The sequence below is a fragment of the Protopterus annectens genome, chromosome 9.part0 (assembly GCF_019279795.1).
Source record: "Protopterus annectens isolate FY-2018-M chromosome 9.part0, PAN1.0, whole genome shotgun sequence".
Classification (NCBI taxonomy): Eukaryota; Metazoa; Chordata; order Ceratodontiformes; family Protopteridae; genus Protopterus; species Protopterus annectens.
The window spans coordinates 1,923,978,000-1,923,993,281 of NC_056743.1; the positions used below are offsets into that span (position 1 = coordinate 1,923,978,000).

At 41.0% G+C, this 15,282-nt stretch overlaps 1 protein-coding gene across 2 annotated transcripts in view; it reads right to left on the reverse strand.

Moving 5' to 3' along the window:
- The window catches only part of WDR83 (WD repeat domain 83), a 346,786-nt gene that overhangs the window by 311,277 nt on the left and 20,227 nt on the right, over nucleotides 1–15,282 (reverse strand). For both annotated transcript variants that reach the window (XM_044084728.1, XM_044084727.1), the window contains exon 2: nucleotides 13,846–13,966. In XM_044084728.1, the coding sequence (XP_043940663.1) occupies nucleotides 13,846–13,966 (121 nt within the window). The remainder of the gene's footprint in view (nucleotides 1–13,845; nucleotides 13,967–15,282) is intronic.

Below are 15,282 nucleotides of genomic sequence, written 5' to 3' on the forward strand. Positions count from 1 at the left end.
TAGCTAGACAGAGGTCACCTTTTTAACTGATCATTTCTAACATGGTGCACTCTTGATACATAAACCAGCTTCTCTTATCTTCAGTCAAAGTACTGAGTGCTTGCTCCCTTATCTTAAGGTCACCCAACATTTCAAAAATAGTAGTTTGACATCCACAGATGAATTACATAGCACCGTCTTCTGCTTTTCCCACATGTTCACCAAACTTTCGGGTACTAATATATAACAGTTGCACAGAATTAGCTTCACATTTAAATAATGATGACATTCAGTGTCACTCAACTTGATAAGCACGGTCTTACCCACGAGCACGGAGAAGGTTTAAAACCTTGTTCATGGGGCACGGTCTATTTGGTCCTATTATACACGTGTTCAAATGCCTAAATAAAACTATCAAAATGATTCCTTTCATTATACTGAGGAAATAATTTAGTGCTGACTTGGGCCTCCAGGGCTGGCGTTTTATCCCTGCTACTCACATGAATTCAATAAAGATGGAACATCTCTTTATTGACCTGACTTTGCCTTTCCTTTTCTGCAAATTCAGCTTCTCTGTGTTCCCCCCTCTTTTTGTACTTCAAGCTGTTTCATTTTCTTGGTTACTTTGAGAAATTCTACCCCTGGCTCCAGCTTTACTCTGTGCAGTTTAAGCTGTATTTTGAGGTAATCAGGGAATAGAGTGATTTGTCCTTTTTCTGCATGCTGCACACCTAGAGCTTGCCAGAATGTCTCCATAGGTTCATAGCAGGTTACTAGGCTAACGGTCCTAGAGCCCTCAAAGGTGTAGCCATGTTTATCCTGAGATGCCCCAATTGTCCTTGGTTAGTTCAGTGACATTCACAGAGAGATTCTATGGTCAAGACCGACTGCCCCTGACCATGAAGGACATGCACACTACCCCCAGAGTGAATTTGTGGTCATCCATCAATTTATCTATGTTGCATTTGAATAGGACCAGTAAGGAGCTTTGTTTCATGTGAATTGGGAGTTTATTCCAAAGGAGTGGCAGTCTCTGGGAGATGTACCTGTCTCTCCAGCATGTTCTTGTTCATGTCACAGATTAGGTTAAGATCCTTAAAGTGAGTGATTCTTGTGCCATTTGATTTGCAAATGTGCAGCATTTCCATTAGGGCAGGGTCAGAGACTGCCCTGTAGGCCAGGCACAGAATGCCTCTTAGCAGCCTACATGATACAGAGTACAGTGACAAGGCTTTCAGTCTTAACATGTAGGTCTTGGTTTGGAAGCCCTATATTTTATTGGCGAGGAACTTCTGGGGGGGGGGGGGTCTATCCACTTATTGTAGGTGCCTGGTGAGGTACATGCAAAAGGGAGCATTGTACTCAACTTCTGGTCTGATGAGGGTAGAGTCCAGTGGAGTTATAACATCCCTAGACCTGGACCAAATGCCTTTACTTATGAGAGGTGCTTAAAAGAAGGCTTTCCTCACCACTGCGGAAACTTGGTGGTCAAATTTCAGATTGCTATCAACTTATATACCCAGATCTCGTACCACTGGGCTTGAACTTATGAGGGTGCAGTCAAGAGTGTAATTAGCAGGGAATTCAGCTTTTTCAAAGGGAACAATAATGCATTTTTTGCATTTAGCTTTAATCTGTGGCTTTGGCACCAATCATTTGTCTCCATTAACCCCTTCTGCGGTATATTACGATTGTTGGGGAACTCAATGATTGCACTTAGTTTACAATCATCAGTGAACTTGGTCAGCCACAGGCCGTCTGCAATTGCCTGGACTTTCGAGAAATAAATTCCAAACAGTAAAGGTCCTTATGGTATGCCACTGGTGACTGGCCTACTTCTAGAGGTGGGTCACCACCTTTGAGATTATGTGTTCTGTTGGTGAGCCAAGTGGTTACCCATCTAGTGACATAAGGGGTTAATTCCCAGTTGGGAGAGTTTTTCTATAATACCAGAGCAGGGGATTGTGTTAAATGCCTTGCCTAGGTCAAGACAGGATGTATGCACTGTTTTTCCCTCATCCAAGGCTTTGGTGACTTTCTCAAAGTCTACCAGGATTAACCAGCATGATCTACCCTTAACAAATCCAAACTGGGTTGGATCTAGAGTTTGAAGATTGCCTATGTCCTTGCTGATAAGATCCATAATGATTCCTTCCATAGGGTCTATGTTAGATAATCAAACTTTCAAAAGTTCGAGTGTCATATGGTCAACACCATATGAATGAATTTTTGAACGTTTAAACGTTTTAACGAAGATCTCCGTACAGCGCAGAATGGGAAGATTTCCCTTTTCTGCACTGTAGTGTGATCTCAGAGTTGGTATATTTAAAGAGCGAGGGTGGGGGGTGAAGGGGGGCTTTCTCCCCTGCCTAAAACATTCAGGTAGGTTATTTGTGTAGTTATTTTTTTTTATTAGATATTCTAACTTTTAAAAGTTCGATCATATGGTCGACCATATGACAGTTGAACTTTTGAAAGTTCGATTATCTAATATAGACACTTTCCACAGCCTTGCAGATGAGGCTAGACATATGGGCCTACAGTTCCCAGGGTCCATTGATGGCCCTCCTTTGTGCAGGGGGATTACTGTTGCTGTTTTCTATTCTTCTGGAACATAGTCAGTTCTCAGATTGTGGTTAAAGAGTGCACCAAGTGGGTCCGTTAGGTCCTGTTTTAGATTGGTTAATAGGCAACCTGAGATGTTATCTGGTCCCACTGAAGCCATGCTTTTGGCCTTGGAGAGCACAGACACGAACTGTTTCTAGAGATAATAGGTTGAAGACTGGTGGGAGGTATGCTTTGGCATATGGCCGGTGGAGACAAGGGGTGAAGTTTGCTCCAAATCTGTCAGCTAGCAGGTTGCTAGCAGGTTGGCAATTTCCTTCAGTACAGTATGAGTGATACCATTCACTACCAGTTTGGCACATACTTGAGCATTCATTTTCAGATTTTGGATGTAGTTACAGAATGCCTTGCGATTATCCTTAGCTACGGATGCTATTTTAGCTTTGTAATTAGCTTTGAAGGACTTGAAAAGATTTTTGATTTGTTTGTTTAAGCTGTGGAGGGAATTCCTCCTCTGCTGAGTCAGTTCCCTCTTGTTCTTAGACATTGGTTTCTTCATCTTCTTATATAACCTGTTTATACTTGAGGTCCACCAGGGTGGCTTTTTTTTTTTTTTTTATGGGAGGACCTGGTTTTGATCCGGTCAGGCACAGCCGAGTCTATACAGCTGCTTAAGTGCTCATACAGGGTATATGCGTACACCTCTGCATAGGACTCCGTTTTTTTTTTATTTTTTTTTTTTTTATATTGCAGTGCCTGCATTCCTTAAAACTGAGCAAAGAGAGAAGAAGGGAGAAAGAAAAAACAACACCTGTTTACTTTAGTATCCCCATTACACAAAAATAACTGAAAACTTTACTTTATATGTTCATAGGTTCATAACTAGGCTATCTGCCCTAGGGCATTTATAAGCCTAGCCAGAGTGTGTTTGGCTTTCGCCACCCATTTTAAATTAATTTTGCTATGCCCTTTTTCGAGGTTAGTATACTGTGCCTCTGTCTAACAGTGACACAGAAGTGATACCCAGGGTAAACCTACGATCTCCCATCCACTCATCAAGATTCCTCTTGAAGAGAGTCAATGAGGGACTCTGCCTAACCTGGACTGGGATTTTATTCCAGAGTGAAGGGAGCCTCTGGGTTATGAATCTGTCCCTCCAGCATGTCCTATTTATTTCAGTGCTGAGGTTCAAGTCCCTCGAGCGCATAACTCGATGGGATTTGGATTTTCTGAGGTGCAGCATGTCCATTTACTCCGGGTTGGACATGGCTTTATACATCAGGCACAGATCGCCTCTGAGCAGGTGGTATGCCACTGAGTAGAGCTGGAGTTTCTTTAACCGGGCAGCATATGGCATCTGTTTCAGCCCTTTGATCCTCTTGGTGAGGTACTTTTGGGGTCTTTCCAGTTGCTGCAGGTGTCTGGTAAGGTACATCCCAAAAGGGGCATTGTACTCAATTATGGGCCTGATGAGGGATGAGTAAAGAGGCACGATGACCTCCCCTGATCTAGATGTGAATCCCTTCATGATTAGGTGGGCTATATAAAATGTTTTTCTAACCACTTTGGCCACGTGGTTGTCAAATAAGAGATTGCTATCAACTTGGGTCCCCAGGTCCCTAATTACTTCTTCCGTACTTAATGGATTACCACCAATGTAGTAATTTGTGGGCACTTTGTTTTTGCCAAAGGGGATGACTACACACTTTTTGGCGTTTAGCTTGAGGCCATGGCTCTGGCACCAGTTGTCTGTTTCTAGGAGTACCTTTTGGAGGATGCTTGTGTCGGATGCAGAGTCGATTATGGCGCCCAGTTTGCAGTCATCTGCGAACTTGGTCAGTCACAGTCTTTCCGTGTTGGCCTGTACCTCCGAGAAATATATACCGAACAAGAGAGGTCCCAGGACTGAGCCTTGTGGGATGCCACTTGTAACTGGTTTGGAGTCTGACATGGCTCCAGCAATTTTAACCATGTGGGTTCTGTCCTTGAGCCAGTTTGCAACCCATCTAGTGACATAGGGGTTTATATTTAAGCTGGTGAGCTTATCTATAATGCCCGAGTGGGGTACTGTATCGAAGGCTTTTGCGAGGTCCAGGTAGGCTGTGTGGACCACCTTCCCCTCGTCAATGGCCTTGGTGACTGTTTCAAAGAAATCGACCAGGTTTAAGAGGCAGGATCTGCCCTTAAAGCCGAACTGGGTAGGATCCAGTGTCTGTAGGTCCCCAATATCTTTATTTATGAGGTCCATGATGATCCTTTCCATAGCTTTGCAGACCAAGCTAGTCAGGCTTATGGGGCGATAGTTTCCAGGATCCGTTGAGGCACCACCTTTGTGGAGAGGGACCACTGTTGCTGTACGCCACTCTTTGGGTACATATCCTGTAGGAAGGCTGAGATTGAACAGTTTTATGTTTGGGTTTAGCTCTTCTTGGAGTTCATGTAGGACGCAGCCCGGGACACCGTCTGGTCCCATTGATGCTGTGTTTTTTGCTTTGGAGAGGGCGGCTCTTACCTGAGCATCTGAGATGTCAGGGGGGCAGCACTCTGCTGGGATAGATATTTGCCCTTTTGGTGGGGAGGGGGGGAGAAGTTTGCACTAAACCTGTCAGCTAGGATGTTGGCAATGTCTCTGGGTTTGGTGTATTTTTTGTCATTTTGGACTAATTCTGAGCATATCTGGGAATTCCCACCCAGGTTCCTAACATAACTAAAGAAAGCCTTATGATTATCCTTAATGTCCTGTGCAATTTTTCTCTCGAAGCTGGCCTTAGACGATTTTATGAGTGCCCGTAGTTTTTTGCTAATACTGATCAGGGATGCCTTCCCTTTTTAGGATTTTGCTGTATCATGTAGTAGCTTTCTCCTTCTATTGTACAGTTTGTTTATGGCTGGGGTCCACCAGACAGGACGTCTGCCTTTGGAGGATTGGGTCTTGATTTTATTTGGGATTGCATGATCCATGCATTCCTGAAAGTGTTCATAGAATGCGTTTATAAAGGATTCTGCGGTCTGGGCCGTATTTTCCACAGGCCCGGGGGCTTTAAAGGATTCCACCTCGGTTTTGAGGAGTGTGAAATTTGCTTTAGAGAAGTTTTTCACTGTGGTTTTCTGGGCAGGGGGTGGGGTCGGTATGTGAATATCCGGTGAGATTAGTTTATGGTCTGATCTTACCAGTGAGGGATACACTTCTGGTGTGGAGCATAGAGTCCCCATGTTGGTGATGATCAGGTCCAGTACGTTTTCCCCTCTTGTGGGAGTGGTAACAAGTTGTTCCATAGCATCTGAGTTTATAAATTCTAGGAACCTTTGGGCTAGGGTGTTGGAGCTAGAGTAATGCTCCCAGTCTATGTTTGGGTAGTTGAAGTCGCCCAATATAATGGTGTTTGGAGAGACCTTCATATTTTCCAGTGTTCTCAGGAAGGCTGAGTGGGGTTCCTGGATTTGGGAGGGTGGTCTGTAGCAGGCTATAAACTGGAAGGCAGTTTTACCCACTGTTAGTTGCATATGGATAGTCTCTGATGCTTCATGCTGTGCCACCAACCTGGAGGTGTGGGCATCTTTGACGAATATTGATACTCCCCCTCCTTTTGTGGTTCGGTCCAAGTTTTGGGGCCGAAAAGCATGGTATGAGGTATAACCTGGTAGTGCTGGGGTGCTCTCGGGAGCCTTGAACCAGGTTTCTGTTACTGCACAGATATCGATGTTCTCCATGCTAAGGAGAGTTTCGAGTGCGTGCATCTAGAGGTTTAGACTTCTGGCATTGAGTAGCATTACTCTTAGTTTCTTATCCATTGTGATACCTACGGAGGTGGGTTTGTCTTTTGAGCCTTGCCTAAAAAAGGCACTATGGGGGTAGCAAGAGCCTTTGCCGATATCCGAAAGCCCAGGGGTGACAGGTGCAAGCCGTGCCTAGCGAAGCATCGTGGCTTGTCGAGCATGTCATCCCAGGCTGACAGGCATTGGATCCCCTTTGAATGACACCAATACTTAAGCCAATTGTTGAAATTGATCATCTTGTCTTCATATTGTGGCATCATTCTTGGTGAGGGTAAGATGCTACTCAAGGTCAGGGTCATGCCGGCCTGGGCTACATGCTCAGAGAGCTCCTCTATGTCTCTTTTCATTTAGTCCAGGGAGGTACGTCTCAGGTCATTCACACCAGCATGGACAATGACTGAGTCATATTTGTACTTGCCTTGGAGTGACCTGAGTGCTTGTGTTATGTGGCAGCTCACCGTGACCTTCTCCTTGTTCAGCCTGGTGAGCGGGATGTCAGTGTGCCTGACGATAGAGTCACCTATTACAAGTGTATTAGGTGTGTTGTTTAGCCTTAGGGACTGTGACTGTTCGGCACACTGGCTTTGTGAGCTATGTGTTGTATGTGTTTTGATTTGGGGTAGCGGTTGCTTGGGTGTCTGCTTTGGAGGTCTCTGCTGCTTAGGCAGATTTTTATTTAGAGCCTCAGAGTATGTTTTTGTGTGTTTATGTGTTTGGTTTGCTGTCGTGGTAGGTCTATGTGAGACTGGAATTGTAGTGAGTGTGGTTTCCTTCTCCTCCATACTGGTTACGCCAGTACTGAGTTGAGAGAGCTTAGTCTCCAGTTGGGCTATATGGTTGCATCTCTCACATGTGTTGGAATTTGTTGGGAGGAGGAGAGGGTTGTCTGTGTACATGAGGCAGTTGTAACATTGCCTCAAGATTCCCAGATTCACCAGCTGGACCGGAGAGGAAATTGACAACTGACCTTTGGACATGCTAGAATAGTATTGGGAATTCCTTTATAATTGAAAAAAGGGCCAATGGGGAACAAGGTACTCAAGGGGAGTTTGTGAGGGTGTAGTGCTTTTAATTTTTTAGTGCTGACTTATATAATTGCTTTAGTGAGCAAGTGCCAGGTAACTTAAATGCAATGTGTTACAGGTAACTTAAATGCGAAAATGACAAACAGTAACTTTCTTTCAAGTGAAACAAGGAAATAAGTACAGTAAGCAATGCAGATATCACTAGGGATCCACAGAAGCGCTGAAAAGCTGCGTTTTAGGTGGAATTAGCGTTTCAGGGAAATAAGCAAACAAACAACAAGCATACAAACAAAGCTAGATTCAGCAGGCCTGGATCTAGTCTGTGCCACAGCAAACAAGGTGTACCAATTTCAGTAAGAAGCAGTTCAAATATGGAGGCACTATAAGCCTTTAACCAGAAATTCCCAGCTCAGAAGTGCAGAGTCCAGCCTCTCCTCCCACAAAAGTGCAGACCACGAACCTTCTTAATGTAATATAACTGGCCTGAAGCCCAGGTGCTTAAACCAGAACTAATACACTTTTAGAATAACAGACACTGAGCCCTCAATCAGCAGTTCCCAACTTAGAAGGATGTAAGCTACCTGCCCTGCCACCACAGTGCAGGCCACAAACCTTCCTAATGTAAAACAACTGGTCTGAAGCCCAAGTGCTTAATCCAAAAGACTTAGAATGATAGCTACACTTTAATCAAGTTACTACCAAGCAGTAATAAATACAATTGAATACTTTAAAGAAATCCTGGATTAGTGCTCAAGTTATACAAACAAAGCTAGATTCAGCAGGCCTGGATCTAGTCTATGCTACAGCAAACAAGGTGTACCAATTTCAGTAAGAAGCAGTTCAAATATGCAGGCACTATAAGCCTTTAACCAGAAATTCCCAGCTCAGAAGGGCAGAGTCCAGCCTCTCCTCCCACAAGAGTGCAGACCACGAACCCTCTTAATGTAAAATAACTGGCCTGAAGCCCAAGTGCTTAAACCAGAATTAATACACTTTTAGAATAACAGACACTGAGCCCTCAATCAGCAGTTCCCTACTTAGAAGGATGTAAGCTACCTGTTCTGCCACTACAGTGCAGACCACAAACCTTCTTAATGTAAAACAACTGGTCTGAAGCCCAAGTGCTTAAACTAAAAGGCTTAGAATGAGTTACACCAAGCAGTAATAAATACAATTGAGTACTTTTAAGATGACGCAAAAGCAAAATAAAGTAGGAAGAAACACAAATACAGTAAAAGCAGATAAAAAAAAAAAAAAATTGAGTGAGCAAATGAGATGGGCCCAGGAGGAGTATCCAAGTGCAAATTTACAAGAGGGGCGGGCAGTTTCAAAGCCACCAAGATTAACACCAAAACAAAAACAGGGTGGGTGGGGACCTACTGAAAAAACAGAGTCATAACTTCCAGCTAGATATTGCTCAATGCAACACAAACTAATTTAAATTGTGTATTATTTGAAAAAAAGTGCAGATAAAAATTTACTTAACTTCACTTATGCATTCATTTGATTGCATGCATGTCTTAGCTGGCCAAAGCTCACAGTTTAAGCAGAAAATAATTCACTGTACCACTTGTATAAGACAGAAACTGAATAACAATGAAGTAAACTACCCCCACTTATCACTAGCTATGCAGGTTTTTTAACAAGCCTTAACTGAAAAAACAGAGCCACAACTTCCAGCTAGATATTGCTCAATGCAACAGAAACAAATTAATTTAAAACTTGCATTATTTGAAAAAAGTGCAGATAAAAATTTACTTAACTTCACTTATGCGTTCAATTGATTGCATGTAGCTCTTAGCTGGTCAAAGCTCACAGTTTAAGCCATAGCATGGAATAAAAATTATGCACTATAAAAATAGTACCATTAAGCAAAAATATTGTTTTCGTTGCAGTTAACTTTCTTTCTCCTCTTCTCCTGCATAAGTATTTTCCAAACATTAATGACATGAAGTAGGGCATATGCTTTAGAGTCCCCTACAGGTTTAACAAAGTCCAAACAAATCCAATATTTCTAGATTTTCTTGTTCTGTCCTGTTTCACAAATATAATTATTACTTTATAATCCCACATTTGTCAGTTTCCAAGTTACTGCTTTTTATTCCTGTTCATCTCCATCTTCCATATCCTGTCTCTGCTTCATTTCCAACATACTCTCGATTCTTCTAGTCAACACTGTGCTTTTTTCCTTCTCTCAAGCATTTTCTGTTGAAACATCGGAAAAGATTTCACAAGTACAGTCTCTGTGGTCTTTATTAGCAGAAGAACAAGAAGCCTTGGCAGGAAAAACGGCAGTCCAATATTCTTCGATACAGAAATCCAAGTTTAATTCACAGAAGCAGCTTCCAGAGTTTAAAATCAAAACACATAAAGGCACAAAAATGCCTTTCACCAACTCAGCATTTTCATCTAGTTAAAACAGACTTCATCAGATGCAGAATCAAACCAAACTACACATATTTATATCAATTAATATTTAAATTAATCAGCAACTGCAAAAGGAAGGAAGGAAGGGAATAGGAGAAGAGGAGGGACCTATAAATGTGGCTGCTGCTCACAGTGTGGAAATATAGCAAATACTGATCAGGTTCATATAGAAAGTAGGGATAGATTGATTGAGGGCAAGGACTATTTTAACTGTGAATCATCTGGAATAGTGTACCTGGCTACCTGTGTAGAATGTAGATCATTCTATACGGGAAAATCTGAGCGTAAGTTAAGGAGAAGGATCTACGAGCATAAATATGATATACAAAACAAAGAAACAAATGCTCTATACAAGCACACTAAGGTATGTGACAGAGCGAATTTCTTATTTTTTGTGGTGGAGCAAATAAAAAAGGAAGCAAGGGGCGAACTGTGGGAAGAAAAAAATTGAATACAAGGAATTGTGGTGGCAAATCACTTTAGATGCTGGGACACTTCCTGGTTTAAATGATAATGTTTCCATTGTCCCATTACTTAAAATGAGATCAGCTAAACTATGAATATCAAAAAGGGAAAAGTTTCCTATTTGTGTGCATTCCCACTAAAAGTCACTAGAGGGAGCCTTTAAGAAAGAAATACCAGAAAGTTCACATAGCATTTTAGATACAAGCTTTTAAATTTTATGTTGTTGTTGTGTCTTTCGGTTTTTTCCCGGTTAGGGGTCGCCACAGTGGAACTCCGATCCGCTAATGATTGGTAGTTGATTTTTACATGCCGAGTTACCAGCCCTGACGCACAACCTTCAACGAAGGTACGCCCATTCACACATGTCTCCATGCAGAAGATGCTCTGAGAATCGAACCGGACAGCGTCTTACTGTGAGGCGACAACGCTACCGCAGCACCACCATATTTTTTAAAGTTGTATTATATGATGTTGAATTTTTAGTTGTATTTAATCATTATTTAGTGATACGTAAATTTTATCAACACTTGGAATGAAAATGTTTAAGTTTTTTAAGAGTGTTTTTAACATTTAATTTTATTAAATGACAAGGCAGGACTTTTAAGCTTTTTTAATAGCATTTATTTATTAGGGTTGCTGATTGGATAATTTAAATATTAACTGATATAAATATGTGTAGTTTGGTTTGAGTCTGCATCTGATGAAGTCTGTTTTAACTATACGAAAATGCTGAGTTGGTGAAAGGCGTTTATGTGCCTTATGTGCTTTGATTTTAAACTTTGGAAGCTGCTTGTGTGAATGAAACTTGGATTTCTGCATCAAAGAATATTGGACTGCTGTTTTTCCTGTCAAGGGTACTTGTTTGGAGTTTATAGTTCGTTTTTGTACCTTTGCTGGCTTTTACTCAGAAGAACAAGAAGCAGAATCTCCTCCCGTTTCACAGCTCACTTTTTGTTGGACAATCTTTTGTATTTCCTCCTTACCAGGTACTTCATCAGAAACTGATTTTGTCCCTTCAGAGAAGAATATTTTGAAGATAGCTGGGTACAGCAGTTTGAATCTCATGCCTGCTTCTCGACATTGCCTGAATAGTGGAATAAACGTACTCATCTTCTGCCTGGCATACAAGTAGTCACTCTCCACAACAGTCTGCTATCTCCCACTTTTAGTACTTTGTCCTTCTGCCACAAAACGTCTGCTGTGGAATACCAGTCCAGTTGCTTATTTGTGCTTTCATAAAATCAATACAGTCTGTTTCTTACAGCTTCTCTGGTTCAGCAGAAAATCACAGGTTTTCTCTATGTGCTCTGTCCTCTAATTCTATTATTTTTTTAAACATTTCTTCTTGAGAAGTCTCATATTTAGCCAGCCTTTTCTTCATTTCAACCTCTGATTTTTGCACTTTTATCACCTCATCTGAATATCTGTTTAAAGCTTCTTCCGTTTATTTTTTTCTAGCCTTTTGTTGTTTGAGTTGATATACTCCATCAGTGTTTCCTTTATTTTAATCAGGTCTGTGAACACTTGTCATACTTTCTTCTAGGTTACTGGAAGTCATGTCTGGAGCTTGCTCCCCTTTTTGATAAAATGTTGCAGTACTTTTTTCCAATGTTTTTTTTTTTCCTTACATTTTGTAGCTGATTTTCTTTCAAGTCCTCTGTATTTCTTTTTTCCTGGCATCCAGACAGTGCACTTACTACGCAGTTACTGAAATTCACCCAGAAATACAGGTCCACTGGCCTTCTCTGCTATGTTTCTATTTTCACACTGGGAGAGCTAGCTGTTAATCAATATGCAGCCATCTTGGAAGTCTGCAGAGGAGTCAGTGTTATCTGTGATTGAGGGGGATTTGAAACTTTTTATACCACTGTTCAGTGGGTGGTAGTTTTTTTGGAAAAAAAATATTTAGTTTTTTTGTTCCTGAAGGGGTGTCAGGCCTTATAGTTACATTGAATGAACTCCAGGTTTAGTGGCCTGAATTTCAACTCTACCCAAGGTGGTTCTCAACTCCTCATTGGTCAGATCACTATGTGAAAACCCCTTGGACTTGTATTCTTTGGCCAGTTATGCCACTAACATTTTTCCAAACTCTTCATAGGTCATTTTCCTGTTTCCTAACTACAATGTAAACATATAACAGCTGCAGTGCAATGCATACTTCAGCAGGCTTAGCTTATGGCTGCAGCGGTACTTCTGTGCAGATACCTTTGGTGATAAAACTGTTTGGCAGGCTAAAAAAAAATCCTGTTGTAACATCTATATTGCTGCAAACCAGTAAATATGTAATGTCAAAGAGCAATGGGCAATAAATCTGAACATCCCCTGCCAATAAATATGGCAAGGATTATTCATAGTTCTTTGAGTCTCAGAATGTCAAGATAAAGAATAAAATTAACATAAATGAAAAATAAATATAAAGGGATGGAGTTTGGCCTTAAGAGGACATAGAAATCTGCACCTCTGCCTTGGGCTATGACCAACACTAACCATACCCAAATATGCTGTTTGCAGAATAGCCAAAGAGAAGCATTACAGCCACTGGCTTCCCATAGATTCAGTCACCTCACTCCAAGTCCAGTACTTTCTAGTATTGTCTTATCTACAGTAACTGCACTTACACTTACACACACACACACAATTGTGGGAGTGGCAAACAACACTGTGCAGTTCTACAACCACCATTCCTGATCAACAGACCAGTCTCTCTCTCTCGCTCTCTCGTAGTTTCTCTTGTATAAGTTACTCTCAGTCACAAGCTTTAGATACTGATTAAATAAAATTTACTAAAATAAATTAAGCAGCACAGTTTCAGAAATCAATATATAAAGAAATGTGTGACTGTACAGAGAAATACAAAAACAAATACAGAGATGGCATTATAAATACTTTAATTAGCATGCTAGATCAAACATTAATCACTAGTTAAATAATTATTCATACCTATCTACCACTACAAAAAGCGCAGAAAATCAACAAGTACAGCAAAACAAAAATGATCCACTGATGTAGGGCAGAATATAGTCCTTAGGCAGTAACATCCAATAACTGAAATGAAAATTGCTGCTAGGCTTGACTGTCTTCAAGAAAGGACACTCCCACTGGCCCTGGAGAGGTGTCATGGGAGGAGTCAGCACTGGGAGATATACAGTTAGTACAGTTCTGTTTAGCAACCCCGTCCCTCCTGCATCATTCCGTTACATTTCAAACTCAAATAACATATTTTCTAGACAGGTCCCACCTAAATGGGATAATGCGTTAAGTGATGAAAAGTATGTGATTGAGATTTACTGATGTGACTGAGTGTGTCTGTTACAAGTTACTGTTTCAGTACATTTACTTTATATTTTACATTTGCTACATCTTTACAGTAAAGGTTTCACATTTTTTTGCATCGTAACTAAAAAAAAGGTTTCATTCATTCATTTTTTTTTCACCTAGCTCCCCCTCATACAGGACAGCTGTAGTTTGGGTACACTTCACAGAAGTTCTGCCATCTTCTGTTCACATTCATAAAATCACCTGAATGTAAATAGTTGGCATTGATGCCAAAATGTGCATGTAGAAGTTAAAAGGAAAAGATGGTCAGCAAAACAGAACTGGTGCCTACCCTGCTGTGTCCAGCACCTCATAGCCATGTCCAGTATATGTCTTCAGCAGGCTTCCTTTGTACGGGTTCCACAGCTTCAGAGATTTGTCACTGCCACATGTCATACAATAATTGCAGTCCACTGGGGAAAGAAAAGAAAAACAGCTAGCATAAATGTTCAATGCCGTCTGAAGAATGATCAAAGAAAGTAAGCATCTGGTAGGGTTTTCATTTGTTATGTAATGATATGGAAGCCCAAGCTAAATTTGAAAAGACATGTTTTTGACTCCTGAATAATATACTGTCCAACATATAAAAAAATAAAATTATGAAAAAAATCTACTGCTATTCTCTACTTTATTGTATTATAAACTGTAACCTTACTTTAGAGCTCTTCTCCCTGGGCCACCACTGAAAATGGGGTTTAGCTCAGTCTATCCTGGTTAATAAATGTAAGGGGTGCAGTGGTGCAGCAGTTAGCATTGTTGCCTCAGAGCAGAGGTTCTCGGGTTCAATTCTCGGCTGGCGTGCCTTCTGTGTGCAGTCTGCATGTCTTCCCTGCATTTGCATGGGTTTCCTTTGGGTTTCTCGCACATTCCAAAGACATGCATCTGGAGTGTTTCTCCTTGGGCCTCCACTAAAAATGGGAGCTGTCCCAGATGGACAAATGTTAAATAAAATAAACAACTAAACAAAGCTTGCCAGATCTACAAATAGAAATCGTATGCAATACCGCTCAGTGCATTAGTGAGGTCTTTCAGGTCCTCTCCACAACTCTCCCCCCCAAAACACACTTCCCAAACATGCTGCAACAGATAACACGTGTGACTTAGTTACAGACTTAGTCACTCTTCAACAATAAAGTCATTTTTTGACAAAAGTCATATTTTCAAACATATAAACTCCAAATAAGAAGCAATCAGGTTTCTGACATGGATTGACTTACTGATTCATATTTTAGTAGCAACATTCTTCCTATATGAAACAGGTAATAGAACAGTTGAACTGATGTAAAAGAGGTCACCCATACCAAATCAACACAAATATTACTAAAATAACTCCTGTATTACTTCAGGGAACAACAGTCTTATGACAACAAAACAATACATACTTTATTTCCTCTTTATATCTCTCTTCTTATGGCACTTGCTTCTCCCCAATCGGAACTCTCAGGATTATTAATCCATCCAACCACAAGTTTTTCAAAACAATACCCTTCAATCTGTTTACACCAAATATACAATTTACAGTTTGTTCCAGTACCATGAGTCAAGCCCCTATACTTTATTACATTCACAGTACGCTGTCTCAATGTGCACCCAAACCTTCCTAAATCCATGTGCTTTTTTATAGGCTAAGCTACATACAACAGATGCAGCTGTTTGAATGAGTTGGGGTTTACTTTTTGCTGAAGATTTTCTTACAAATTCTGGGAGGCCTGAACGAAGATGAAATCAC